Source organism: Bubalus kerabau, chromosome 11, assembly GCF_029407905.1.
Source record: "Bubalus kerabau isolate K-KA32 ecotype Philippines breed swamp buffalo chromosome 11, PCC_UOA_SB_1v2, whole genome shotgun sequence".
Classification (NCBI taxonomy): domain Eukaryota; kingdom Metazoa; phylum Chordata; class Mammalia; order Artiodactyla; family Bovidae; genus Bubalus; species Bubalus kerabau.
The window spans coordinates 108,816,788-108,843,849 of record NC_073634.1 but is presented as its reverse complement, the minus strand read 5'-3'; the positions used below and the strand labels follow the sequence as shown (position 1 = coordinate 108,843,849).

Sequence of the window (27,062 nt, the reverse complement as noted above, 5' to 3'; positions counted from 1 at the left end):
GCCTGCCTGCAGGCACCGGGCTCTAGTTGGGGGACGGAGACGGGGTCAACCTGGAGGAGGGGCTGGGCTCCTCTCCCCTCACTGGCCCTTCTAACAGAGCTGTTAAGGTGCTGCTGGAAAGGGCCCGCAGGCAGGAGCTCAGGAGAGAAGAGTTTTCATCAGAGATGAGGCCCCGCGCGGGCCCTGAAGGGGCAGGGCGGGCAGCTCCATGGGCCCCTCCGGCAGCTGCTCTGCGGATGTGGCAGGGGCGGCGGGGAGGCTGTGGTCCTGTTAAGGCTGGCACACAACGTGGTAAGCGGTTCAGACGACGCAGGCGGAGAAAGCACGGGCAGCGCGTCTATGCTTCCCGTGTCCGAGGCCACTGCAGGCGCACGCGCATGCTCAGAGCCACAGGCGCGAGCGCGCGGTGCTTTCCGTTTGCTGGGTTTCTCTCTCCCACTTGGCCTGCTTTGCTAGGGCCACCCTAACAGAGAACCACGACCAGGCAGCTTACACACCAGACACCTACTCTCTCACCCTCGGGGGCCAGAAGTTCAAGGTCGAGGTGCTGGCAGGTTGGATCCTCCAGAGCTCCCTGCTCTCCCAGCTGCTGGGGGTCTTCTGGCCGTCTCCGGTGTCCTTGGCTTGTAGGAGCATCGCCTGGCTCTCTGCCTCCAGCTCCACACAGGGTCCTCCGTCTGAGTGTGTGAAGGTGCCCATATCTGCCCTTTTTATGGGGACACAGTCATGGGGCTAGCGCCCATTGCCATGACCTCAACTTTGATCACCCCCATTTCCAAATACAGTCACATTCTGAGGGTGGGGGTTGGGGGGAGGGCCGGAACATGTGAATTCAGAGGGGGCAGCCATAACACCAGGAAACCTCAGGCTAGTGGGACCCGCCCTCCATCCTCCGTGGATGCACCAGGCTCCCACCCCTGGGGGACTGCAGACTGTTGATTCATCCTTCGTGTACTTACTGGGACATCCCAGAGGCACTGCCGTTTATCAGGGGCATCCCCAGGAGTGCGTTTCCCCACATCCTTGCCAAGAACATGGTTGCCACATTTCTGTCCGTTGAGCCACAAACCATTATCTATCTTGTTCTGTTTTGCTCTTGAAATAAGTGTGCGATGAAACCTCGTGTGTGCTGTTGGGTGTTTTATTTCCTTTATTCTGAGCCACCTGTTCATTGCACCATTTTCCTAACGGACGTGTGAGGGTGTTTTTACACACAGGCCATCCGGTGAGCAGGTCCAGGTGTGGAGGGCCCGGGCCCTCCTCCAGGATGGGCTGTGTGACAGGAAGCAGGAAACCAGCTGGTGACCCCCTACCAGCGGTTGCAGAGCCGCCCATGGTGGTGTCAGATGGTCGGAGGCCCAGGCCCCGAGGCCACAGTACGTCCAGGTCAGCCCGGCTCGTGGCGGAGCCTGTGCCCAGGGCCCTGACCAGTGCTGGGTCTGGGGAGGGGTTGTCAGGCTGGGCCCGGGCGGGGCGGGGGCGGGGCCCTGGGCCTGGAGAAAGGCGCGTGCAGACCCCACGGTGGCCACCAGGCGGCGCGGCGCCTCCACAGCCCGCCCCCGAAGCCCCGCCCCGAGGCCCGGCCCCGAGGCGCCGGCCCGGGCAGGAGACGCTGCGAGCGGCCTGTACGGGGCAGGTGCGCGCGCACCTGGGAGGCTGCCAACCCCCAGCCTCTTCTGGCCCTTCCTTCCAGTCCGAGGGGAGGGCGGTTCCCATGGGTCAGAAACTTGTGGCTTCTAACACCAAGAGCTCTTCTTTTCAAAGGTTAAGAACCGGGAGAAACACACCTCGACCGCACAGGGGAGGGGCAGGGGCGTGGGGTGGGCGCGCCCCGGGGAAAGCTCACAGGTGGAAAAGGGGCGTCCCTTCCAAGTGGCTTCCCACTCTTGTGGCGCCCTGGTTGGCAGGTGGGGAAACTGAGGCTGTGGCCAGACTATTCCCACCTCCGCTGCTCCCTGGCCTTCGGGGCGTCCACTGGAGGGAGGGCGGCGGGGTTCCCGGTGGGGGCGACCCTGACCCAGAGCTGCCCCCGCCCAGTCCCTTGCCTCCTCCTCCATCACTCTGTCCCCTTCCTTCCCCGGGGACCCCTGGGGGCTTCGGTCCGGTCTGAGCTCCCTCTTGCCCGCCCCGCAAGAGCCTGGCAGCCTTCCCGGCCGAGGTGACTCCACAGGGCGGGCCGGGGCTGGAGAGGGCGGGGCGCTCGGAGAACCTTAAAGAACGCTCCCGGCCCGCCCAGGCCCTGCTGCCGCGGCTCCCACCATGGCTGAGGCCGGCAAGCTCCAGCTCTTCGTCAAGGTGCCAGGCTGCCTGGGCTGGGGGAGGTCCCGGGGACGGGTGCTCTGTGGGGCTCTACTTTCTGGGGCAGGCTGAGGGGGGGTCTGCGGCAGTGTCCCCTGAGGTGGTGGGCTCAGGCTGTTTCGTGGAGGCTGTGTAACTGGGGGCGGGGGCGGGGGTGCATTAGAAGGGAGAAAGCGCCATCCCCAAAAGGGCTGCGGTGGCCCCATTCTCCTGGAAAAAAAGCCCCTTCGGGGCTGTGCCAGGCAGGTAGCCCGAGGCCAGGGCTCAGGGGCTGTTCCAGGTAGCCCCCTCAGTGCCCAGATCTGTGATCCCTGTGAAGGGACTGCCAGGTCCTGGCCTCCTCCCACCCTTGGAGCCCGGGGCAGCAAGGTGCCCAGTTGGACAGGATGAATCACTCAGAAAACAGCTCCATAGGCCCGACCCACCCTTATGACCAGCCTGCAGGGCCTGGTGCTCAGGGTCCTGGCCTCTGTCCAGGCTCTGAAGATAAGGGTCAAGGGGCCAGGCCCCAGAGCCAGGGTCCCACCCCTGAACCCCTCATCCTGGCACCTTGCCCAGCCTCCAGGCCCTTGGCAGCTCCGCAGACCCCTCCTCCCAGGGACCAAGTCAAGGGCTTTCACGGGCCATTTGTCGAGGTTGTGCCTGAGAGAGTGGGAGCCCTGGCCTTGCTCTGGCCTCTGGGCAGCAAGAGCCCACAGGGGTCCTCGGTGTGCCCCCTGCCCTGGCAGTCCCATGTCCCCCACTCCAGGCCAGCGAGGATGGCGAGAGTGTGGGCCACTGTCCCTCCTGCCAGAGGCTCTTCATGATCCTGCTTCTCAAGGGCGTGCCCTTCACACTCACCACTGTGGACACCCGCAGGTGAGCCCTGCCCCAGGACCCTGGCCTCGCGCTCCTCTGCCAGCCACCTCCCGCCCTGCCTCACGCCCACAGGTCCCCGGAGGTGCTGAAGGACTTCGCCCCAGGATCCCAGCTGCCCATCCTGCTCTGCGACGGCGACGCCAAAACCGACACGCTGCAGATTGAGGAGTTTCTGGAGGAGACGCTGGGGCCCCCAGAGTGAGGGCCGGGCACAGAGGGGCCCGCAGACAGGCCACCCCCGGGGCAGAGCCCAGTAAGGGCAGAGCGGGCCAGGAAGGGGCAGCGGGCTCTGACTCGAACGCCCTCCCCCTCCAGATTCCCCAGCTTGGCGCCCAGATACAGGGAGTCTGCCGCAGCGGGCAACGACGTCTTTCACAAGTTCTCCGCCTTCATCAAGAACCCGGTGCCCGCACAGGACGACGGTGAGAGTCTGGAGGCGCGGCGAGGGTGTGGGGAGAGGTGCCCTGGCCGGTCCTCACCGGACCCCTGGCCCTCAGCTCTGTACCAGCAGCTGCTGCGCGCCCTCGCCAAGCTGGACAGCTACCTGCGCGCGCCCCTAGAGCACGAGCTGGGCCGCGAGCCGCAGCTGCGCGAGTCCAGCCGCCGCTTTCTGGACGGCGATCAGCTCACGCTGGCCGACTGCGGCCTGCTGCCCAAGCTGCACGTCGTGAACGTGAGCGCCGGGGCGGGGCGGGGCGGGGCGGAGCGGAGCGGGCAGACCCGCCGGGAGACCCTGACGGCGCCCCTCGTCCGCAGACGGTGTGCGCGCACTTCCGCCAAGCTCCCATCCCCGCTGAGCTGCGCGGCATCCGCCGCTACTTGGACTGCGCCCTGCAGGAGAAGGAGTTCAAGTACACGTGTCCCCACAGCGCCGAGATCCTGGCGGCGTACCGGCCCGTCGTGCGCCCCCGCTAGCGCCCCCCGCCACCTGCCCACTCGTTTGCAGCCCCATAAAGGCACCTCTGCCCCAGTGAGCACGAAGGGGCATCGGAGGGACCAGAGGCCCTCAGTTTCTGCCACTACCAAACGCCCACCGTGGGCCGCTCAACTCCAGACAACAGCCCACGAGGATAGGCAGAGAAGCCGGTGGGCGGGGTGCGGTCCATCTCCCTACTCCTCGGGGATGGCCGGACTGGATTGGGCTCCCAAACCAGTCAGGCCAGGGTGGGGCGGCAGGATGGCTGGGGAGGGTGGGGAGCGAAGCCCCGTCTGGGCAACTCCGGGCCAGAGGGCGGGCCCCACATTCTTCAGCTCTGCCCAGGCGCAGGCAGACCACCCCCCACCTCCCTGGCCATCGTGTGGGGTCTGCATCACTGAAGCATGTGCCCGCTGGGGCGGGAACAAGGTTTCTAGCCTCTCAGAGCCCCACCCTTGCACAGCCGGCTGGGCTCCTGGGTGTGCCTAGCAGGGACAAGTGGGCAGGGCAAGAGAGGTGGGCAGTCTCACCAGGAAGCGCAGAGCCTGACACGGCCCCACGCCCAGCCCGCGGGCCCAGGAGCCAGCGTCTGGCCATGACCTCATGACTTTTGCCAGATGAAGCTGTTTATTTGACGGGGAAGGGGCTAGAGGAGTGGCCTTGTTCGGCCTGGCAGCAGGCTGGGCAGGTGCCGGCGGGAGGTCCTGGGGGCCGCCCCTGCCCTCTCCTCGCAGGCACAGTCCTAACGTCCCTCTTTCCGTGGTGCCTTCAGGGGTCATCAAAGTCTACACCACTTGCCGGCTTCTTACTGGGAGAGAAGAGGGGATGATGCTGTGGGGTGTGGAGGGGTGGGCAGGGTCCATGCTGGACCCTGGGCACAGGAGGGATGGGGGGCGGGGAGGCACCTCTTGAAGCCTGGGTTGATGAGAGACTCCCCTGGACACCGCCTCTTGACCCCAGGTCCAGGGCCACCTCTCTGAGGATCTGGGTCTGGGGAAACAGGAGGTGGGGGGGGGGGCTCCTGAGTCCAGCAAGACCCCGGGCCCACGACCCCCTCCCACAAGGATAGAGCCTCTCTCTGGACTTTGAGGCTTGTTCTTGAGTCCCAGAACAGTCAGCACGGCCCCAGCCCGAGTCACAAGTGACAGGCCTTACCTGGTAAGAAGAGATGAGGCCCCGCCTGCCGGGCGCTCTTCCTGGGGCTGGTGGCCGTCTCCTCCGCTGCAGCAGCTGGGGGGTGGAAAGCAGGAATGCAGGCCCGGCCTGGGGGACCTTAGTGAGCCCAGGTTGGGGGTTCCCACCCCCACCTACCTGCCAGCCGCCGCTCCAAGCTGCACACACGCTCTGCCAAGCCCAGTGTCAGTGTCTGCAACCTGGAGGCTGCCTCTGGGCCCGGCACCTTGGACAGGTCAAGTTCCAGCGCCGAGGGGCCCCCTGAAAGGGTCAGGGACGCTCTGTCTTCCTGCAGGGTGAGAGTCACAGCTTGCTGCTCGCAGGCTGCCCTGGGGAAGGAGGGGAGCTGAGTACTGTGGCCACATCCACTGCTCCCCACCCACCCTGCCTCTCTACTCAGAGGCTCACCTGAATCGGAGGGCGATGTCTTCAGCCGCACTGAGGCCAAAACGGGCTTTCTACAGGGCACAAGGGCTGGTCATCAGGGGCCTGAGACCCTACGGCCTCTGGGGACACCCTCAATCCGCAAGACCAGAGCCTCCTGGGGCAGCTGCAAGGCCGTGGGAAGGGTGCCCAGGTACTTCCGGGAAATTCCAGGCCGCCCCCTGCGAGCCCACAGGCGGTCCGCGCTGCAGGTGTGTGGTGCGGGGGGCCTCCCGGCCACCCAGGAGCCCCGTTACCCACCAGGGCCGCCAAGCGGTCCGGCGTGAAGCAGGTGCTCCAGAGCTCCGCGGCGTCCGTCACACTGCGGGGCAGGGGCAGTCAGGCCGAGCCGCCCGCGCCCCCTCGCAGCCCCGTGGGACCCGCTACTCACCAGAGGTTGAAGCCGCCGCGTTCCCCGGGCCCGCCGCCCTCCCCCTCGCAGTAGCACACGAAGCGCGGGGGTCCGGGGCCCGGCGGCAGCGTGCAGAGAGGCGGCGGCACCATGGTGCCTCGGCGGGCGGAGGGATCCGGCGGGCAGGGCTCCGGGACTGGGACGCCTGCGGGCCCGGGGCGCCTGCCGATCTGGGGCACCTCGGGACCTGGGGCGCCTGCGCGGGCAAAAGGCTTCCGGAGCGGGGCGGGGCGGGGCGGGGCGGGGCTTAGCCCGGGGCGGAGCCTGCGCTGTAGGGCGGGGCTTGGTCCGGGGCGGAGCCTGCGCCGCGGGGCAGGGCGGCGTGCAAGGCTCGGGCTACCCGGCTCCTCTCACCAAACCTGGTCACCGTCTGGGGCTTGGCCTCTTTGGACCTTCCCTTCTGCGCGCCCCCTGTCCCCGCTGAGTCCGGGGTTCCCCCCTTGGCGCAAGCCCTGAGGGGGCGCAGGCCTCTCCAGCCACCACTTTGGGCTCAGATCTCTTTGACCCCCCACCTCTGGTCCCTGCGGCCTACCCCTAGCCTCCGCACCCCTCTTCCTGTGTCAACTGGAACAAGTCAAATACAAAACAGAATAAAGTATGGTAACCCGCGCCAGCCTTCCGCCCCTCGTTCATTCGCTCCGCCATGTTTAGCCAGCCCCCCTTCCTTGCCGGTGTTGTCCCGGCCCGGAGCTCACCTTGATCAGTAGCCGGGTCTCTGATCTCCTAGAGCTGGGGAGCACTCACGGGATGGACAATGAAGCATGAAGTCCTCAGGTCGTGCCCAGTGCCCTTTGAGCTGTGACCTGGAAGAAGAGAGGAATGGAGCACTCCAGGAAAGGGGGCACCAGGCAGAGGGGGCGGCCTCTGCAGAAACCCTGCTGTGGACACAGAACAGCTCTGCTCCGGGCTTTGCGAGGCCAGAGTGACAGGACTGAGGCATACGGAGGGTGGCTGGCAGGTGGGTTTGTAAACTGTGCTGATGGATTTCAAACATGCCTGCAGCCCAGCCTGCCCCGCTGGCTGCATCCTGTTTCACAACCCTCCCCCCCACCACCACCCCCCACCCCCGCCAGGCTCCTGCCTTGGGACCTCTGCTCTGCCTGGCACCCCCTCCCCAGACCCTCCTTCAGATCTTTACACAAAGGTCCCTTACCGGTGAGGCCTTGTCTTGTTTTATACCTGATTTCAGCACGCTGCCACACACCTCGTGTCCTCTCTCCTCTGTTTTTACTTGTTCCCAGCTTGTCACTATGCAGAGCGCCTTCTGATACGTGTGCTGACAGCAGCCTCTACGATGCCCCAAGCAAGCGCCTCCTGCTTTGGAACCTTTGGGTACCCTCCCCTGAGCCTGCGCCGGATGGAGTCCCTCGCAGACAGCCAATAGAATGTGCCAGAAGTGATGGACTGTCACTTCTGTCTTCCTCTGGAATTGCTCACACGGCACAAGGAGCCCGGTGGCAAAGGACCAAGGCCCAGCTTGGGGAAGCCTGGACACCGACTATCTCCCGGCGGAGCCTTCTGCTGGGAACACAGCCCCCACCAGAGGGCACACAGCCAGCTTCTGGCCCCTCAGAAACAGGCAGACAATGCACGCTGTTTTCAGCCGCTGAGTGCTGGGGGTAGTCTTTCAGCAGTGGTTACTAATACGGTTATTTATTCTCTTTCTTGCCCATTTTCACCATGAGGTTTACAAAGGCAGGACTTTCTGTCTGTGTCATTCGCCATTGTATTCTTGAGTGTAAAGATGGGCTCGATAAAGGACAGAAATGGTATGGACCTAACAGAAGCAGAAGATATTAAGAAGAGGTAGCAAGAATACACAGAAGAACTGTACAAAAAAGATCTTCACGACCCAGGTAATCACGATGGTGTGATCACTGACCTAGAGCCAGACATCCTGGAATGTGAAGTCAAGCGGGCCTTAGAAAGCATCACTACGAACAAATCCAGTGGAGGTGATGGAATTCCATTTGAGCTATTTCAAATCCTGAAAGATGATGCTGTGAAAGTGCTGCACTCAATATGCCAGCACATTTGGAAAACTCAGCAGTGGCCACAGGACTGGAAAAGGTCAGTTTTCATTCCAACCCCAAAGAAAGGCAATGCCAAAGAATGCTCAAACTACCGCACAATTGCACTCATCTCACACACTAGCAAAGTAATGCTCAAAATTCTCCAAGCCAGGCTTCAGCAATACGTGAACCGTGAACTTCCTGATGTTCAAGCTGGTCTTAGAAAAGGCAGAGGAACCAGAGATCAAATTGCCAACATCCACTGGATCATGGAAAAAGCAAGAGAGTTCCAGAAAAACATCTATTTCTGCTTTATTGACTATGCCAAAGCCTTTGACTGTGTGGATCACAATAAACTGTGGAAAATTCCGAAAGAGATGGGAATACCAGACCACCTGACCTGCCTCTTGAGAAATCTGTATGAAGGTCAAGAAGCAACAGTTAGAACTGGACATGGAACAACAGACTGTTTCCAAATAGGAAAAGGAGTAAGTCAAGGCTGTATATTGTCACCCTGCTTATTTAACTTATATGCAGAGTACATCATGAAAAACGCTGGACTGGAAGAAACACAAGCTGGAATCAAGATTGCCGGGAGAAATATCAATAACCTCAGATATGCAGATGATACCACCCTTATAGCAGAAAGTGAAGAGGAACTAAAAAGCCTCTTGATGAAAGTGAAAGAGGAGAGTGAAAAAGTTGGCTTAAAGCTCAACATTCAGAAAACGAAGATCATGGCATCCAGTCCCATCACTTCATGGGAAATAGATGGGGAAACAGTGGAAACAGTGTCAGACTTTATTTTTGGGGGCTCCAAAATCACTGCAGATGGTGACTGCAGCCATGAAATTAAAAGACACTCCTTGGAAGGAAAGTTATGACCAACCTAGATAGCATATTCAAAAGCAGAGACATTCCTTTGCCAACAAAGGTCCGTCTAGTCAAGGCTGTGGTTTTTCCTGTGGTCATGTATGGATGTGAGAGTTGGACTGTGAAGAAGGCTGAGTGCCGAAGAATTGATGCTTTTGAACTGTGGTGTTGGAGAAGACTCTTGAGAGTCCCTTGGACTGCAAGGAGATCCAACCAGTCCATTCTGAAGGAGATCAGCCCTGGGATTTCTTTGGAAGGAATGATGCTAAAGCTGAAACTCCAGTACTTTGGCCACCTCATGCGAAGAGTTGACTCATTGGAAAAGACTCTGATGCTGGGAGGGATTGGGGGCAGGAGGAGAAGGGAAAGACAGAGGATGAGATGGCTGGATGGCATCACTGACTCAATGGACGTGAGTCTGAGTGAACTCTGGGAGTTGGTGATGGACAGGGAGGCCTGGCATGCTGCGATTCATGGGGTCGCAAAGAGTTGGACACGATGGAGCGACTGAACTGGACTGAACTGAAGTGGCACGTTTTTGTTGTTCTGTTGCTAAGTCACGTCGGACTCTTTGCTACCCCATGGAGCGCAGCACACCAGGCCTCCCTGTCCATCACCAACTCCCGGAGTTTACTCAAATTCATGTCCAACGAGTTAGTGATGCCATCCAACCATCTTATCCTGTCGTCCCCTTCTCTGCCTGCCCTGAGTTTTTCCCAGCATCAGGGTCTTTTCTAATGGCTGGAACATAGAGATATTTAATAAATATACAAATGAATGAATGCAGAATGGGAAGGTGTTGGCAGGTTTAAGCTGGAGTGGGATGGAGGTGGCCATTCTGATTTTTGTGTATAAAGCCCATGTTGAATGTCATGAGGCGGGGGGATCAAGGGTTTCAGGGGTGAAGGCAAGGGGGGGCAGGGAGAATAGTCGAGGGCTGCTGAGTTCCTAGGGCAGAGCTGATGCAGGTGGGGCCGGGGCTCAGAGTGGAGTTGGAAAGAGGTAGCAGGGAGGAGGAGATGGATCGTGGATGACCCCTGCATTTCAGGAGGGTCGAAAAGCCCTTCCCAAGATGATTGATTGGGGCAGGGTAGGATTGGCGGAGACCTGGGGCCTCTGCTTTTTCATGGAATCCCTGACATGACTGTGCGTCTGATGGAGGTGAGCGAGAGCTGCTGTGCCTGTGAGCCTCGAGTCTGGACGATCAGGCAGGAGCTGTGCGTGTGGCCTCACCAGCCCCTTGTCGTCCAGTCGCTAAGTCGAGTCCACCTCTTTGCAACCCCACGGACTGCGGCACATCAGGGTCCTCTGTCCTCGTCTATCTCCTGGAGTTTGTTCAGACTCCTGTCCGTTGAATAGAGTCAGTGATGTTATCTAAGCATTCACTCCTCTGCTGCCCCTTTCTCCTTTTGCCTTCAATTTTTCCTAGCATCAGGCTCTTTTCCAATGAGTTGGCTCTTCACATCAGGTGACCAACATACTGAAGCTTCAGCTTCAGTAGGACTTCCAATGAATATTCAGGGTTAATTTCCCTCAGGATTGACTGGTTTGGTCTTGCAGTCCAAGGGACCCTCAACAGTCTTCTCCAACAGCGCAGTTCAGAAGCGTCAATTCTTTGGCACTCGGCCTTCTTTATTGCTCAGCTCTCACATCCATACATGACCACTGGAAACCCCAGCTGTGACTAGATGGACCTTTGTTGGTGAAGTTGCATCTCTGCTTTTTAATGTGCGGTCTAGGTTTGTCCTACTGTTTCTTCCAAGGAGCAAGCTGTTGTAATTTCAGGGCTGCGGTCACCGTCCGCAGTGATTTTGGAGACCAAGAAAAGAAAATCTGGCACTATTTTCTATTTTTCCCCCAAGTATTTGCTATGAAATGATGGGACCATGATCAATGCAAAGAAATAGAGGAAAAAAATAGAACGGAAAGACTAAAGATCTGTTCAAGAAAATTAGAGATACCAAGGGAACATTTCATGCCAAGACAGATGGGCAAAATAAAGGACAGAAATGGTGTGGATCTAACAGAAGCAGAAGATATTACAAAGAGGTGGGAAGAATATACAGAAGAACTATACAAAAAGGATCTTCATGACCCAGATAACCACGATGGTGTGATCACTCACCTAGAGCCAGACATCCTGGAGTGCAAAGTCAAGTGGGCCTTAGGAAGCACCACCACAAACAAAGCTAGTGGAGGTGATGGAATTTCAGTTGAGCTATTTCAAATCCTAAAAGCTGATGCTGTGAAAGTGCTACAATCAATATGGCAGCAAATTTGTAAAGCTGAGCAGTGGCCACAGGACTGGAAAAGGGCAGTTTTAATTCCAATCCTAAAGAAAGGCAGTGCCAAAGAATCTTCAAAGTGAAAATGAAGTGAAGTTGCTCAGTCGTGTCCGACTGTTTGTGACCCCATGGACTGTAGCCTACCAGTCTCCTCCGTCCATGGGATTTTCCAGGCAAGAGTACTAGAATGGGTTGCCATTTCCTTCTCCAGGAGATCTTACCAACCCAGGGATTGAACCCAGGTCTCTCACATTGTAGGCAGACACTTTACCGTCTGAGCCACCAGGGAAGTCCAAAGAATGTTCAAAGTACCACACAGTTGCACTCATCTCACACACTAGCAAAGTAATGCTCAAAATTCTCCAAGCCAGGCTTCAGCAGTATGTGAACTGAGAACTTCCAGATGTTCAAGCTGGATTTAGAAAGGCAGAGGAACCAGAGATCAAATTGCCAACGTCCACTGGATCATAGAAAAATCAAGAGAATTCCAGAAAACTATCTACTTCTGCTTTATTGATCACATCAAACGCTTTGACTGTGTGGATCGCAGCAGACTGTGAGAGTTCTGAAAGAGACGAGAGACACGGGCACAGCACACACCTGACCTGCCTCCTGAGAAACCCGTGTGCACGTCAGGAAGCCACAAAGACATGGGAGAGACGGGCACAGCACACACCTGACCTGCCTCCTGAGAAGCCTGTTTGCAGGTCAGGAAGCCACAGTTACAACCGGACATGGAACAAGAGACTGGTTCCAAATTGGGAAAGGAGTACGTCAAGGCTGTATATTGTTACCCTGCTTAACTTATATGCAGAGTACTTCATGTGAAATACCAGGCTGGATGAAGCACAAGCTGGAGTCAAGATTGCCGGGAGAAATATCAATAACCTCTGATATGCAGATGACACCACCCTTATGGCAGAAAGAGAAGAACTAAAGAGCCTCTTGATGAAAGTGAAAGAGGAGAGTGAAAAAGTTGGCTTAAAGCTCAACATTAAAAAAATGAAGATCATGGCATCTGGTCCCATCACTCCATAGCAAATAGATGGGGAAACAGTGGAAACAGTGACAGACTTTATTTTCTTGGGCTTCAAAATCACTGCAGATGGTGACTGCAGCCAAGAAATTAAAAGACGCTTGCTCCTTGGAAGAAAAACTATGACTAACCTAGACAGCATATTAAAAAGCAGAGACATGACTTTGCCGACAAAGTTCCATCTTGTCAAAGCTATGGTTTTTCCAGTGGTCATGTATGGATGTGAGAGTTGAGCAATAAAGAAGGCTGAGTGCCAAAGAATTGATGCTTTTGAACTGTGGTATTGGAGAAGACTCTTGAGAGTCCCTTGGACTGCAAGGAGATCCAATCAGTCCATCCTAAAGTAAATCAGTCCTGAATATTCATTGGAAGGACAGATGCTAAAGCTGAAGCTCCAATACTCTGGCCACCTGATGCGAAGAACTGACTCATTGGAAAAGACCCTGATGCTGGGCAAGATTGAAGGCAAGAGGAGAAGGGGACGACAGAGGATGAGATGGTTGGATGGCATCACCGACTCGATGGACGTGAGTTTGAGCAAGCTGAAGGAGTTGGTGATGGACAGGGAAGCCTGGTATGCTGCAGTCCGTGGGGTCACAAAGAGTTAAACATGACTGAGCAACTAAACTTAACTGATGGGACCGGATGCCATGATTATAGTTTTTTGAATGTTGAGTTTTAAGCCAGCTTTTCCACTCTCCTCTTTCACCTTCATCAAGAGGGTCTCTAATTCCTCTTTGCTTTTTACCACTAAGAAGGTGTCATCTGCATATCTGATGTTATTGATGTTTCTCCTAGCAATCTTGATTCCAGCTTGAGTTTCATTTAGCTTGGCATTTCTCATGATGTACTCTCAATATAAGTTAAATAAGACAATATACACCTTTGATGTACTCCTTTTCTAATTTTGAATCAGCCCATTCTAACTGTTGCTTCTTGACCTACATACTGGTTTCTCAGGAGGCAGGGAAGGTGGTTTGGTATTCCCATCTCTTTAAGAATTTTCCAGTGTGTTGTGATCCACACAGTCAAAAGCTTTAGGATAGTCAATGAAGCAATAGTAGATGTTTTTCTGGAATTCTCTTGCCTTTTCTATGATCCAAAGGATTTTGGCAATCTGATCTCTGGTTCCTCTGCCTTTTCTAAATCCAGCTTGTACATCTGGAAGTTCTTGGTTCACATACGTTTGAAGTCTAGCTTGAAGGATTTTGAGCGTTACCCTGCTAGCGTGTGAAATGAGTGCAATTGTGAGGTAGCTTAAACATTTTTTGGCATTGCATTTCTTTGGGATTGGAATGAAAACTGACCTTTTCCAGTCCTGTGGCCACTGCTGAGTTTTCCAAATTTGCTGGCATATTGAGTGCAGCACTTTCACAGCATCATCTTTTAGGATTTGAAATAGCTCAGCTGGAATTCCATCACCTCCACTAGCTTTGTTTGTAGTGATGCCCACTTGACTTCACACTTCAAATGTCTGACTCTAGGTGAGTGATCACACTTTGTGGTTATCTGGGTCACTCAGACCTTTTTTTGTACAGTTCTTCTGTGTATTCTTGCCACTTCTTAATATGGAACCTCCTGACTCCATTTTGAATATGGTTTATATTTATTAATCTTTACGTTTCCTCCTTTGGAGATGTTTCTCTGAAAGCATTGCTGATCAAGCGGCCGTTTTTTTTTTTGTTTTTTTTTTTTTTCCACATTCAGCAACTTTTCCCCTTGATGCCAGGGAGGACCCTTCCTGGATATCGTGTCTCTCAGGACAGGGAGCGTGCACATACGGAGATCTCTTAAGGTCAGAGTCAAGTAACAGAACGGGTTGGAGGGGGCGCTCAGAAATCTCCCATCTGAAGTCTGTGTCTTAGAACAGTGGATGCAGAAGAGCACACTCGAGCCGGAGAGAATTAAACACGCACTCTGGGGAGACATGGTTGATGCAAGAATTAAGGCATGGGGGAGTGATTCTGGATTATACAGAATTTGACTTAAACTTTATGCTAATTAGAGCAGCCTGTCTTACGGCCTGTCGAACATTAACTGTGTATCTGCTTTAACACACTGAGGAGGGAGGGGGAAATGCATTACCTGATTGTTTAGAATGTCCACTCTGAATACAGGGATAAATGCCACCTCCTGCCCCTTCCTCCCCAGTGACAGTGCTATATTCCTTTGAAGATGAGATTCCCTCCCCAGACACCAAGGTCGCGCTGACTTGCTGTGCGCCTGCTGATCTGTCTTCGGACCTTGAGAAAATGTAACCCTGTCATGTTTGGTGTTTGTTGTTCTGACAAGATGTAAAGCTGTGGTGCAGGCGTCCACACGAACCGGGTGGCCACTGTGGATGTGGTTTCAGACAGCTCCTGCCTCCCTGGGAACTTGAATTTTTTAAACTGTATCAGACTCAAGGTCATCCCCAACTGTTCTTTGCTAGTCACTACCACCTGCGACCTTATGGTCTCAAGATCTCTCCTTGTAACTTTGTATTTTGGACCCCACTGATTCTTGCTCTACAAACAGCCTTCCTCCTTGTCAGCTTCAACCCTAATTCCTGAAAGTTTCTGTATCTTTGCAGTTTTTGCCTGTATAAATGTCCCTCCGCATTTTGCAGCCTGGGGAGCACAATTCAAGTGCTTCTTAAATCTGGGCCTTCTGCCCTACAGTCCTCGGTTTAGCTCAGATAAAACTTTTCTATTCCTATGGTCAATGTAAATCACCAGTAACCAATCTAAGCTGATTAACAAGGAGAGCTTGAAAGAAAGAAAAGACACAGTTTAAGAAAAAATATATAGAGAGAGGGTTGGGGGACTCCGCTGGCAGTCCAGTGGTTAGAACTCCGTGCTTCCAATGCAGGGGGCATGGGTTTGGTCCCTGGTGGGGGAACATGCCATGTGGTGTGGCCAAAAACACAGAGGAGGTTTAGGAGGAGGCTTGGGAGGAGCCCCTGTGATTCCTCGGAGCCCCGTGCTGGGGGTTGGGAGGATGTTGGAAAGGCTGGTTAGAGGCTGAAACTGAAGGCTCCTGAGTGCTTAGGCGTGGAACAATCTTTTTCCCAATGACCTGACTCTTTGCAATAACACCCGTGGGGTCAGCGGAGGGGGCCCTTGTTGGCCACCTCAGGTCTTTGGCCGTTACTCTCTTGAGAGGGGATCCACGGGCCGGTTGTGGGCTGAGGAGTGGCGCGCTGACCGTGACCCGTGCAGCCTTGGCACCGGGTGGGCAGCTGGCTGAGGGCTGCCCCCTTGTGGCCAGAGAGGGGCGTGCAGGACTGGGCCCTCGGCAGGCGCCAGGGCCGTGGCCCTTCCCGGGTCCAGAGGGCCGTGAGCGCAGGCTGCATCTCCTCACGCCACACCCTTCCCGGGGACCCTGGAGGGGGCAGTGAGCGGGGAGGGCAGGGGTCGAGAGCCTGCTGGAGAGGCGGCCCCCCAGCCCGCCCCACAGTGAGTCCCCGCTCGTAGGCAATTTCCAGGCCGTCTTCTCGGTCTGTGTGGAAGCCGAATGCCAACCAACGATCCAGTCGATCAACTGGGAATTCCCTGGCGGCCCAGCGGTTAGGACTTGGCGCTTTCACCGCCGGGGCCCTGGGTGTGCTCCCTGGCTGGAGAGCTAAGTTCCCACAAGCTGTGTGTCTCGACCAAGGGAGCTGGCGGAGGGCACGCTGAATAGAAACTGGATCATCGCCAGTCCCTCTGTAGATGCCTGTCTCGTGAGCAGCTGGCATCTCAGGTGGGAGGGGCTGGCTCTCTGCGCCTTCCCACCTACTGCCTGTCTCTGCGGGATAGGTGTCAGGCTGGGGCAGGGGCAGACGGGACAGGTCCCGCCCCTGTGGTGCCCACAGTGGGCCAGAGCCTGGCAGGCCGGCCAGGCAGCAGCAGCACTGTGGGGGTCCAGGTGTGCAGGGGTGAGGGGCCCCTGGACGTGGGGGCTCGCCCTCCCAGTGACCACGCTGGCCGGAAGGGCCCAGGTGGAGAACACTAGTCTGGAAGGACAGGGCTGTGTTTCTACTGAAAAACATCTAGTCAGCTGAAGAGCAGAAAAAGTAGCATAGCAAGCTGTCACCCGGGGACCACGCTCAACCTTTGACACGTGTACATCTTGCGCGATTGTTTTCTGAACGAGTTACATTACAGATGTCATGCCATTTTACCCTGAAATGATTCAGGGCCAGCCGTGAAAGGACAGCTCTATTTCCCTCATAAACATAACGGCAGGACAGAGATCTGTGGGCAGGTGTCAGGGAGAAGCGGTGCTGGAGGGCAGGCTAGGATGGATGCGGTGCAGGCACCCCCCGGGCTGTGGTGTGGGGGACCCCCCGAGCCGTGGTGTGGGGGACCCCCCGGGCTGTGGTGTGAGGGACCCCCCGGGCTGTGGTGTGGGGGACCCCCCGAGCCGTGGTGTGGGGGACCCCGCAGCTGTGGTGTGAGGGACCCCCCGGGCTGTGCTGTGGGGAACCCCTGGGCCGTGGTGTGGGGGACCCGGTGGGGGGACCCGGGGCCCGAGGAGCCCAGGTGCCTACCGGGCGTGGGTCGGGGGTCTCGTTCTCGGGCAGCTGCAGGTCTGCACCCCTGGCCTGGCGCCTGGGGTCCGAGGGGGACTCAAGGAAGCCACTGCGACGCCTTGTCCGGCCACCAAAGGAGCCGCCTCTCTCGGGCCTAACTTCTGCCCAGGCGGTGGGCTGGTTGCCGGGCAAGTGTCCTGCCCTGTCCCTCCAGGCCCCCGGAACCAGCTGCGGAGCGCGCCCCGGTGGGGATGGAGCCCGAGCCGCACACTGTTTCTCTCAGGCGGCCCCTCTCCCGGGGCGCCCCCGCCGCGGCCCACCCGGCCCCTCTGCCGCTACGTCCAAGAAAGGCGCGGCGCCGGCTTGTGGAGACTCTTTATTGTGCTGGGGGTGGGGTGGAGAGGCAGCCGCTCCTCGAGGGCTGGGCCGCGGGCACCGCCAACACCGCCGGCTCCAGCTCCTGCGCTGGGTCCCCGCTGGGGTGGGGCTCGCGCCCCTCCCGCCCCGCGGGCGGGGCCTCCAGGATGGGCGGGGCCTCCAGGATGTGTGGGCGGGGCCTCCCGGGTCTGCGGGGCGCTGGGCGGCTGTGGTCCAGGCCGGCCCGCGCTCACCTAGGCCAGGACCTCCGCGCACTGCTCTGTGGAAGAGAGCGGATCCTGAGGAAACGCCCGGCGCCCCCTCCCCACCTCCCCGGGGCAGAGGTCCCGGACCCTCCCCCGAGGGGCCAAGCCCCGCCCCTGCCTGTGACCCCCTCCTCCCTCCCTGGCCCTCCTGTTGTGCATCCAGCGCCCGAGGAGTGAGCCTTGGGGCCTCCCGCACCCCCCAAACCCCAGTCTGGGTCGGAGGTCCTTCTGCCCCTGCAGCGCTGGGCGGCCTAGGGATGGTGCTCACCTGACTTGGGCAGCAGGACGCCCTGGCTGGGGTTCAGGCCCACTTTGGATGCCAGCTGCTGCATCCTCTGGGCTCCTTCAGGAAACAGCTCTGGGGCCCGGGCTGAGGGCAGGGGCGCCGTGAGCAGAGGGGCAGGGCTGGGAGGGGGAGTGGGAGGTGGGGCGGGGCTGGGGAGGGGCCCAGGGAGACACTGGGAGATGCTGGTTTCACCTGCCTCCCAGTCAGGGCTCGCTGGGGAGGCACATGGGGACACCGCAGAGCAGACCTCCCATGTGACCCCAGACGAAGGCCGTGATGGGGCCGTGGTGGTGTGAGTGCGGCCCTTTAGGTGGGTGGGTCTCCCACCACGTGTCACCCACCGTAGAGCTGCAGCCAGACGTTCTTTACACCCCCCTTCTGAGTCTCGAAGTACATGACGGCGAAGTGCTTGTAGTCCGTGAAAGCCACCCTGATGTCGGTCTGGGCCATAGCTGGGGGGGCGTGGGAGCCTGCTGAGCTGGGCGCCGGCCTGGACGCCCCCTGCCCATCCCCATGGTCCCCGCGAGCTGGCCCTGCCGCTGCCCCCACCCAACCGGCACCGCCCGCGACACGCAGGCCTCACCCGCGTTGCTGAACTGCCCGTCCACGGCCCCCTTGGTGAAGGTGCTGTCCGTCTCCTGGCACCTGCCATCAGGCCTGGGAAGGGGACCCCAGCGGCCTGAGTTGCACCCCCTGCCCACCGCCCAGCCCTGCTGGGTATCCTGAAGACGCTGCCCGACCGCGACAAAAAGCTGCCACTTAGCTGCTGCCAACTGCCCCAGGGCCACCTGTCTCCCATCAGATCAACGTTTGATCACACGGGTGCTTTATGATTCACTTACAGGAGAGGAGACACCCTGGGGCAGAGGGACACAGCCAGGGGACGGGGGGCCTGCGGGGTCTCCCCGTCTCCCCTCGAGACACCGGCACACGTGCATACGCGCGCAGACACACGGACATGGCTCCCCCACGCCCTCAGGTGGGGCCCTTCTGAGGAGCAGATGAGCGGGGCTACCGTTTCGACAGCCCTGAAGCCTAGCGTGGGCGGGGCCTGGCTCTGGGGTCGGGCGTACCCCTGCTTCCTCCTGGCTCCCACCTGACCCCACGCTGGCCGGGCCTAAGGCCAGTCCAAGGTGGGACTCCTGGGATCACTTACGTGGGGAACCCAAACTTGATGCCCAGGTTGCCGTTGGCCAAGGAGGTCACCAAGACCACGGGCATCTTCATGTTGTCCTTGGCATCCAGGAAGCTCTGGTCGTCCGACACCGCCCCAACCACATACCAGGGGCCCTGGAACTGCAGGGGGACGGGGCGAGCTGGGGGCAGCCCTGGCTGCCATGTCAAACCTGACCCAAACTTGGGGGGCAGCTGCAACTCATCTGGCTGGCGGCCCAGCAAGAGGTGGGGACAGAAGTCAGACTTGGGGCTGAGGGGCCCACTGTCCTCTGCAGCCCCCCACCCCAAGTCAGCTGGGCAGACGGATGCGGGCTTGGTCCCCTTGAGCTGAGCTTGAACCAGAGTGGGGGCTGGGTTGGGTTCCCCCAGCCCTCTGGCCTGTCTGGTAGAACGCAGTCAGACAGAGGCTGCCAGCCCGGGCATGTCTGTGCGCACCTGGCTGGCATCAAAGTCAGCCTGGATGGGGACCTGGGCCTGGCCTGGGGCTGCAGCGAGTAGGGCGAGGGTCCCGCTGATCAGCAGCGTCTGCAGCATCCTGGAAGGTGTTGTCGATGGCACGGGGCTCGGGAGCAGGACAGGAGGGTTGGGGTGGCCTCTCCCACTGTGCCTTTATGCCCCTGAGATGCCCTGGGGCGCTGGCCTGCCTGCCTGGGACATGCCCCCTCTGATGATAGGCTCCGATCAGGTTGCTCCCTGGAGCACTGGCCTGGCCGCCTGGGACAGACCCCACTGTGATAGGCTCCGATCAGGTTGCTCCCTGGAGCACTAGCCTGCCCGCCTGGAGCACCCTGGCCCAGTGGCCCCCACCAGGCCCCGCCCATCCTTCCTGGGGAGGGGGCCGGATGCCCCGGAGCAAGGGGAGGCAAAGGCCTGGCAGGCCCTGTGGGATGTGGCCTCCAGCCCTGGGCTCAGGCAGAGCCTTGGGAAGCCATTCCAAAATCTCACGCGAACCTCTGACCCTCACAACCTGGTGGCCTGGACAGGGCCTGGTGGGCAGGTTGCTGTGGGCACTATGCCTTGTGAGCCAGGGGGCCCAGGACAGGGGCCTGAGAATGGTTACACTGGCTGAGAAGCTGGGGGCAGCAGGAGGCGAAGGGCGGGCTGGGAGAGAGACCTCGCGCAAGGCTCAGGTTAGCTCAGGTACCAGGGGCTGGCGAGTGGGCAGGGCTGTGCCCTTGAGGCCCAGGCCAGAGGCCGGGGGTCTGGGGGCTCTCAGGTGGCCCCAGGAGATGGGGGGTGGCCGTCTCCAGCCCCCTCGGCCAGTCTGTCCTGTCTGGGGTGCATGGACACTCCAGCCTCCTTCCCCTCTGCGCCCTCAAACCCTTCTCTCTGTCCCGCCTGAGGGCACAAATCCCACTCCTTCAGAGCTGCCCTGGGCCTGGCCGGGGTTGGGGCAGGCTGTGGGCACCTGCCCAGAACCGGCCGGCTGTAGCTGCACCTTGGGGGGGGGGGGCGGGAGGGGCTGCAGTGGGTGGGATCTGGCCGTGTGGAGTGGGTGGGGACACAGCTTCCTTGGGCTGTCCAGGCTTCCGGCCAGCCGCCTCTCCCACGCCATCAGGGGCCGAGCTAGTGCACCCCTACCTGTCCCTCGGGGCGTCCCGCAGAGCCAGCCACTGAGATTTCACAGAGGGTGAAGGGACACCCAGGCCCAAAGCGAAGGGGGACGGTCAGGTCTCCAGAGAGCTGGCCAGAGCCAGGCCCAAGTGCAAGACAGACAGTCAGGAGGCAGGCGCTGACTTGCTTCAGAGTTTATTTTCAGAGCGGGAATAAAGGCTGAGGGGGGCACGGATGGCGAGGGGCCAGGGCTGGGGTCTCGGGCTGGGGTCTTGGGTGTTGCAGGAAATGGCTGAGCAGGACAGAAGGGCCAGGTCCTGAGAGGCGGACTCACCTGGGCAGGAAAGTGGGACCTGTAGGTGGGGCTGGCCACACGCCCCCCACCCCAGGACCCCAGCCCCCTCCGGTCTCAGGTTGCGAGGGCCCGTCCACTGAGGCCTCTCAACAAAGGGCACTGGCCTCCCCTGCCGTCCCCTGGTCTTCCCACCCCAGTCCTGTCCCGGCCGCCCGCTCCGCCCACTCCCAGTAACCTTGCTGAACCCCAGCGGAGGCCCCTCCGTGAAGCAGCCCTTGTCGGCCGGAGGCCAGCCCTCATGGCAGAAGGGAGGCTGTTGGTGAGCATGTGTTGAATGAACGAGTGAGGGGGCTGCTGGGTGAAGGTGGCCCCCAGCCCCCACTCACCTATGGGTGCTCCTCCATGCACTTGTCTGCCAAGAAAGAAGCCCAGGCCTGTGGTCAGTGCCCCAGGCCCACCCTTGCCCACCCCCTGCTGCGGGCGTGGAGAGCATCTCGTCGACCCCTAACTGCTGACTGTCACCTCACCCCCATCACTCCTGCCCCTCCCCCAGGCTCTGTCTACCCCTCCGGAAGGAAGATTCGGTACCCCCCCCCGCCCCCCCCGGGCCCAGAGCAGGCTGCCTTGGCAAGGAGGCCATGCGCGCTTCAGGGAGCCTGTGCTGAGCCCCGTGTGGTTGTCCCTGTGTCCCGACGCGGACACCCGTCCTCAGGCCCCATTTCTAGGGCCCCCCCTGCACCCCTCCCAGGCTGGGACCTTTGCCTCCCCGGGGCCAACCCGGGGCCTGGCACACAGTGGGAGTGTGGTGAATCCAGGGAGGGGGTGTTTCCCGAGGAGCGTCTTGCTGGGCCTGGCCCAGGGGCTGCAGACCAAGGTCTCCGTGTGAGGCCAGACCGCCCCCGCTCCGGAGGCCGTGCACCGGTCAGTGGGCAGTCTGGCCGGACGGACTCCAGCCCTCGGCCTCCCCCAGATCAGGAGACAGTCTGTCTGCCTCTAATCTGACCTTAATCCCCTCCCGTCAGATTAGCGTGCTCACCAGTCTTCGGCAGGAACATAATGCCTTCCTCTGTGAAGCCCAGGCTCTTGGCAAAGGTGGTGAACTTTTCCTTGACCTCGGCTCTGGGGGTCTGGGTGCGGCCTGGGGCAGCGGGGAGAAGTCTTTGGCCTCCGTTTGTCTGGAGGATCCCCGTTCTGCCCCTGCTGCCAAGCCCGGGGTGCCCCCAGACACCCCCACGGGTGGAGCCCAAGGCCCAGTGGAGGGTGTGGCGTGGGGACACGTACTGTAGAGCGTGGCCATGCGGAAGTCCTGCCCTGGGCCTCGGACACCCTCTGTGTAGAGCAGGGCGTAGGTCTCATAGTCCGTCTCTGCCACTGACACCTCGTGGGTGCTGCTCCAGTCTGGAAACCCAGGAGACAGCCCCGCAGGGCCCAGTGTCCCCAAACCAGAAGGGCTCAGAAAATCAGGGGTGCACGGGACAGCCACAAACCCCGCAGCCACAGCCCTCTGGGGAGGAGGAGAGACGGCCAGGGGAGGTCATCCCAGGCAGGGGCAAGGAGGGCAGGAGTCCTGGGGTGCAGAGCTGCCAGAGGAGCGAGGGGAGCGTGGGGCAGAGACAGCTGGAGAGAGCCCTTCATGGGGGGCTGCTGGGCAGGCCCAGGCCGACCCTGGCGGGGCAGCCGCCCCCTCACCCTCCCCTGTACTGCCGGGCAGGGTGCTGCCCCGAGTCCCGGCCAGCAAGCGTGGCTCGCGGCCGCACTCACGAGCGCTGGTGTAGCTGTAGCAGCCTGGGGGGCCGGCGGGGCGCAGCAGTAAGGTCCGGGTCTCACACTGGTCTTTCCTGTGGGCAGGTCATCCTGCGGTCAGCGGTCAGGTGCTGGGGGTGTCCCCAGACTGCCGCCCTGCGCCGGGAGCTCTGGGCCCCAGATGCCCGCCCCGCTGCCCACCTGAGGAAGGTAGAGGTGAGGTTGAGCCCGCCGTCCGCCGCGGGGGCCACCGCAGACTTGCACATGGACAGCACCTTCTTCTTCTCCAGGAACCAGCTCGAGTTGGAGGCAAGGCCGGAGGTGAACCAGCGCCCCAGAAACTGCGGCGACAGGACCCCAAGCCGGTCGGCCGGGACCCTCCGGACCCGCCGAGGGTGGGCGGCCCGTCCGGCTGCACCCACCCCGGCCCGCACCCCACCCGGCACCCCTGCTCCGGCGCGGCCCCGCCCGCTCACCCGGGCCCCGCCCCCACCGCGGGGTCCCGCTCCCGCCGGCCTGGGGAGGGGGGCAGGGGGGCGGGCGGCAGAGGGCGCAGGGCCGTCCCTAGCGGAGTCGGATGCGGGCGTGGGGCGCGGAGCTGGAAGACCCGCTCCGACGTGCTCCAGCAAACCCCCGCAGGCCTCTGCGCGCGTGTTCATGGGGGAGGGGGCGCGCACCGGGGCGCACTCGGTCCGTCGCCGTTCCTGGCGCCACCCGGGCTCCTCCGACATCTGCGCGCTCGCGCGCGGAGGTGCGTCCCCGGCCCAGGTGTGGAAAGTGTGCCTGTTTGCCCTGGGCGTCGTGAGCTTGTTGGGCTAACCGTGTTGGGTTAGGGGTGGCGGGCGCGCAGGTGACCCGCGGGTAGGATGAGCGCGCGCTCCCGCTCACAGGCGCGTCCCTGCCCGTCGGGCTCCTCTCTGTAGGGCTATTCTCTGTCGGTGAATCGCCTGGGGAGGCCTCTCCCGGTCACCCTCCTCCGGCCGGTCCAGCCCTCCTCTTCTGCTTCCCCCTTACCGGGGAGAGCACCCCACTCCCCACGGGCACCGTCCTGTCTCTGCACCAGGCAGGGAGCCCTCCCTCACCTTGTCCTCTTCGAAGTTGGGCTGCAGGGCGGCCTGGGCGGGGGCTGGGGTCTGCAGGACCCCCAGGACCCCCAGCAGGAGCAGCCCCATCCACAGCCTGTTCGGAGTGGCCATTCTCCCAGGACCGGGCCGTCGGCACAGGCAGAGAGGGGGGCGGGAGGCAGGGAGGCCGCCCGGAGACCCCTATTTATGGGCCTGGCTTGGCCTCCGCCCAGGCCCAAGGACAGCCCACTGCAGGCTCGTGACGCGGGGGGGTGACAGGACAGCGGAGTCCAGCGGCGGCCTCGCCCCCCACAGGGCTGCTTATGTAAGAGGCACTGACTGGGACAGCCTGGGCCTGCCCCCCGGGCCGAGCTGGGGGGGCAGAGGCCCCCACGTGGCGGGTCCCTCCTCCACCCTCGGAAGGTCCACTCCAGCAGCCTGGTTGGGGCAGGGGGCATGTGCCTTGGTGCTGCCCTGCCTCTGGGGTCTCTGGTCACTTGACTCCCCTCACAAGCCCTGCCATTGTTCTATGTCCAAGCCTGGCAACCCTGGGAGGCGACACAAGGCCCTGTTTGCACTGCCTGAGTTTCGTCCCGGAAGGCCCAGCAGGCCAGGGGATGATGGGAAACTTGGGCCAAAGGAGAGAAGCCAAAGCTCCCCCCAGAGTGGAGCCCGAGGGCCTGGTGTGCAACACAGCGTTCCCGGAGCCAGCTGGCGGGGTCTGGCTGCGGGACTCTGGGGCATGCTTCCCAGCCTCGGGCCCACAGCCTTGGGCAGAGGTCCATTCCTCGCACTTGTACACCTGCACAGCTCCACACCTGCACACCTGCACAGCTCCACACCTACACAGCTCCACACCTGCACAGCTCCACACCTCCACACCTGCATACCTCCACACCTGCACAGCTCCACACCTGCACACCTCCACACCTGCAATGGCCCCACCTGGCCTGTCCTATTACCTGGGGTGCCATGCTGGTGCCTCCCCCGGGGCCAGAGGATGTGAAGTTCCCCCACACTGCAGAGAGGGCCGCCTCCCCCAGAGGCCTCCCTGGGTTGACGGGCTGTCTCTGAGCTCATCAGGTCCTGGGCCCTGTTCAAATCTGGCAAGTGTCCCCTGTCCCTCTGGTCCTGACCAAGGCCACCCCGACTAGCCAGGGCCTGAGCACAGGACTGAGTGGGGTCGGCAGCTCTGAGCAGCGGTGAGTGGGTGGGTGCACGCACCTGGGGTGGGGGCTGGGGAGGTGAGGCTGGGGAAGGAGGTCCTGAGCGTGGTACAGACACAGGGGACACGGCTGTGGCTGGGGGGCACAGGAGCTGGCGCACCCCCTAGGCCCAGCCCACCACGGGATGCAGCCCCTGTCCGGTGCTTGGCACCTTCCGCCCGGAAGCTGGATACTTGGCAGCCCGGCCTCTGGCTTTGGACCAGACCCAGGGCTGTCCGGAAACCACGCGGAAGGGGAGGCGTGGGCCAGGTCAGCTCCCTGAATGGAGCCAGCGCGGGCCCTGCCACCCACCTCGCAGGGGCAGGACGGTGGGCCCCAGGCCCACAGGGTCCTAGTGAAGGCAGGGTGCCCGGCCAGACCCCTGCTGTGGGGGCCCCACCCCTGGCGGATGGTCCAGGATCCCAGAGCACAGTCGGGGTTTTGGGGCAGCACCACAAAGAGGGCCTCCTGCCTCCGCACTGGTGCCAGGGCTGGCGGGGGCCGTCCCCGGAAGAGGCCAGTGTTGGGGGGGCCAGCACAGGAGGCTGGAGGTGGGGGTGAGGGGAGATGGGCCCAGGCAGGCCCGAGACCCCCACCGCTCTGCCCTGGCCTCCCATGCACCCTGCCCCTCCGTATGCTCAAGGCTGTGGGGGGACGGTCTGTCAGAAGCAGACAGGAGTTGGGGGGCAGGTCCCGGGCCCTGCACCACCCTGGGGCTGCCCCAGGATGCAGCCTGGCCCAGGGGCAGAGCGGGGGCTCCTTTCAGGATGGCAGAGGGCCGGGAAGAGGCGGGTGGCAGGGAGGCCCGGGACGTCCGTGTGGGCCCCGGCTTCCTGCTGTTCATCACTGAGCCCGGCGGCTCTTTGGCCGTGGGAAAGCTCATGGGTCCGCGGGGCTGAGCTGGGTGCCTGCCGAGCCCTGGTCACACCAAGACCAGAGCATCTCCGCCAGCGGTAAACATATCGTAGAGCAAGGCAGGGGATTGACGCAGGTAGAGGGCAGAGAGCGTGCCGGAGGAGGCGGCCCAGGACGCGAGGACCACGGACCTGGCCCGCAGGTCCCTGGTGGGCAGGCCCCACCCCCCACAGGAGGGGCCCTCAGGCAGGGTCCCCAAGGTGCCCCTCTAGGGAGCAGGGAGGTTCTGGGGACCCTGGGCGCCCACCTCCAGGCCCAGGGTTAGGGAGTACATCCGCCTTCCTCTTCTGGCCATGGACACCACGTCCCCTCCTCTCCTGCTCCCAGACTGGCCACTGCCGCTGACTGTGGCCTGGATGAGGCCTGGGGGTCTGGAGGAGCAGGAACTGCATCGGCCCCTCGGCCTCCCTGTGGCCCAGACGGAGGTGGGCAGGTGGGCTGGTTCGTCCACACTGTGGAGTGAGGAACTGGGCGTCAGACCCCTTCTGCATGGGCCATGTTCAGCAAGACCCCCAGGCCTCCAGGGGTCTGGGCGGGGGTGGCCGCCCTTCCCCAGGCCTGCAGGGGGTGGGCTGAGGCCTCCTGAGGCCCCTAGAGGGGAGTCTCTGAGTGTTGCCAGTGGAACAGCTCGGAAAGCGGGCTGTCGGTGGCCACCGTGCCCATTGCACACTGCCCTCCAGGGCCCCGCGGGGCGAGCGGCCAGGGCTCAGCCCTTCCTGGCCGGGAGGCTGGGCTCCCCATCTGCCTGTGCAGGCTTCTCCCTGAGAACCACGCCCGACAGAGGCCAGGGGTGCAGCTGGGGGGGCCCCCCGCCCAGCCCCCGCCCAGCCCACGACACAGGAGGCGCCCCTCTGCTCAGATGGGCCCGGTCTTCCCTTGGGGCCTGGCCGGCACCGCCCTGAGTACTGGATCCTGCTCAAACCTCCACCTCGGGCTGCTCCCCGGAGCGGTGGGGGGCTTCCCTACCTTTCCCCGGCCCCTCATCTCAATGCTTTCCTGTCGCGCCTGCTCCCGAGTGGCTGACCCTCTGAACCCTGGTCTGCTCCGCGCTACTACCCCTCCCCAAGCCCGAACAGCCACACCTTCCCTGTCTCCCAGTCCACACCCCACCCTCCCGCCCCCACCAGCCCTTCGGAGCCCCCAGTGTGGCCTCCCCCTCCAGGCCGCTCAGCGACTGCTGTGGGGCAGCCGCCCTGATGGCCGATGGCTGCAGGAGCAGCTCTTCTGACTAGGAGTCTCTGTCTGTCTTCCCAACACATTTCCCACCAGAGGCCAGGCTGCAGAGGTGCTAGGGTGGGCGGAGCCCCCAGTACACCCCCAACCCTGCCCCTACCAGCACCTCTGGGCAGCCTGGCTTGGGGCTGGGGAGGCGGGGACAGGGTGAGCTTGGGCTGGAGGGATGGGGCTGATCTCCCCGCAG

The 27,062-nt window shown here is 61.2% G+C and overlaps 3 protein-coding genes across 5 annotated transcripts; 1 reads left to right on the top strand and 2 right to left on the bottom strand.

Moving 5' to 3' along the window:
- The first annotated feature begins 1,605 nt into the window (after nucleotides 1–1,605).
- On the top strand, nucleotides 1,606–4,240 carry CLIC3 (chloride intracellular channel 3). 2 transcript variants are annotated; one of them, XM_055539246.1, is made up of 7 exons: nucleotides 1,606–1,764; nucleotides 2,237–2,295; nucleotides 3,047–3,156; nucleotides 3,229–3,354; nucleotides 3,472–3,578; nucleotides 3,654–3,829; nucleotides 3,913–4,240. In XM_055539246.1, the coding sequence occupies exons 2-7, from the start codon at nucleotides 2,260–2,262 to the stop codon at nucleotides 4,069–4,071; spliced, it is 714 nt and encodes a 237-aa protein (XP_055395221.1). In that variant the 5' UTR covers nucleotides 1,606–1,764; nucleotides 2,237–2,259; the 3' UTR covers nucleotides 4,072–4,240. The 2 variants fall into 2 exon arrangements, with proteins under 2 accessions (XP_055395221.1, XP_055395222.1); XM_055539247.1 differs by lacking the exon at nucleotides 1,606–1,764 and having other exon boundaries at nucleotides 2,201–2,295.
- PAXX (PAXX non-homologous end joining factor) lies at nucleotides 4,105–6,291 on the bottom strand. 2 transcript variants are annotated; one of them, XM_055541637.1, is made up of 7 exons: nucleotides 6,060–6,291; nucleotides 5,930–5,990; nucleotides 5,654–5,703; nucleotides 5,384–5,574; nucleotides 5,228–5,302; nucleotides 4,978–5,062; nucleotides 4,107–4,880 (listed from the first exon to the last, which is right to left on the bottom strand). In XM_055541637.1, the coding sequence occupies exons 1-7, from the start codon at nucleotides 6,170–6,172 to the stop codon at nucleotides 4,841–4,843; spliced, it is 615 nt and encodes a 204-aa protein (XP_055397612.1). In that variant the 5' UTR covers nucleotides 6,173–6,291; the 3' UTR covers nucleotides 4,107–4,840. The 2 variants fall into 2 exon arrangements, with proteins under 2 accessions (XP_055397613.1, XP_055397612.1); XM_055541638.1 differs by lacking the exon at nucleotides 5,654–5,703 and having other exon boundaries at nucleotides 4,105–4,880; nucleotides 5,384–5,534.
- Nucleotides 6,292–20,579: 14,288 nt separating this feature from the next.
- Nucleotides 20,580–23,782, bottom strand: PTGDS (prostaglandin D2 synthase). Its single transcript, XM_055539245.1, has 7 exons — nucleotides 23,541–23,782; nucleotides 22,660–22,799; nucleotides 22,477–22,553; nucleotides 21,997–22,113; nucleotides 21,752–21,853; nucleotides 21,102–21,127; nucleotides 20,580–20,754 (listed from the first exon to the last, which is right to left on the bottom strand). Exons 1-6 carry the CDS (start codon nucleotides 23,652–23,654, stop codon nucleotides 21,102–21,104), a joined length of 576 nt encoding a protein of 191 aa, XP_055395220.1. The 5' UTR covers nucleotides 23,655–23,782; the 3' UTR covers nucleotides 20,580–20,754.
- Nucleotides 23,783–27,062: the final 3,280 nt, after the last annotated feature.

Coding starts and splice junctions, on each gene's coding strand:
- CLIC3 (XM_055539246.1), top strand. CDS start 2,260: ATGGCTGAGGCCGGCAAGCTCCAGCTCTTCGTCAAG. Junction 3,355..3,471: donor GAGACGCTGGGGCCCCCAGA/GTGAGGGCCGGG, acceptor CTCCCCCTCCAG/ATTCCCCAGCTTGGCGCCCA. Junction 3,830..3,912: donor CCAAGCTGCACGTCGTGAAC/GTGAGCGCCGGG, acceptor CCTCGTCCGCAG/ACGGTGTGCGCGCACTTCCG.
- PAXX (XM_055541637.1), bottom strand. CDS start 6,172: ATGGTGCCGCCGCCTCTCTGCACGCTGCCGCCGGGCCCCGGACCCCCG. Junction 5,991..6,059: donor CGCGGCGGCTTCAACCTCTG/GTGAGTAGCGGG, acceptor CCTGCCCCGCAG/TGTGACGGACGCCGCGGAGC. Junction 4,881..4,977: donor ATCAACCCAGGCTTCAAGAG/GTGCCTCCCCGC, acceptor CTTCTCTCCCAG/TAAGAAGCCGGCAAGTGGTG.
- PTGDS (XM_055539245.1), bottom strand. CDS start 23,654: ATGGCCACTCCGAACAGGCTGTGGATGGGGCTGCTCCTGCTGGGGGTC. Junction 22,554..22,659: donor CTCACCTCTACCTTCCTCAG/GTGGGCAGCGGG, acceptor ACCTGCCCACAG/GAAAGACCAGTGTGAGACCC. Junction 21,854..21,996: donor CCGCATGGCCACGCTCTACA/GTACGTGTCCCC, acceptor CCGCTGCCCCAG/GCCGCACCCAGACCCCCAGA.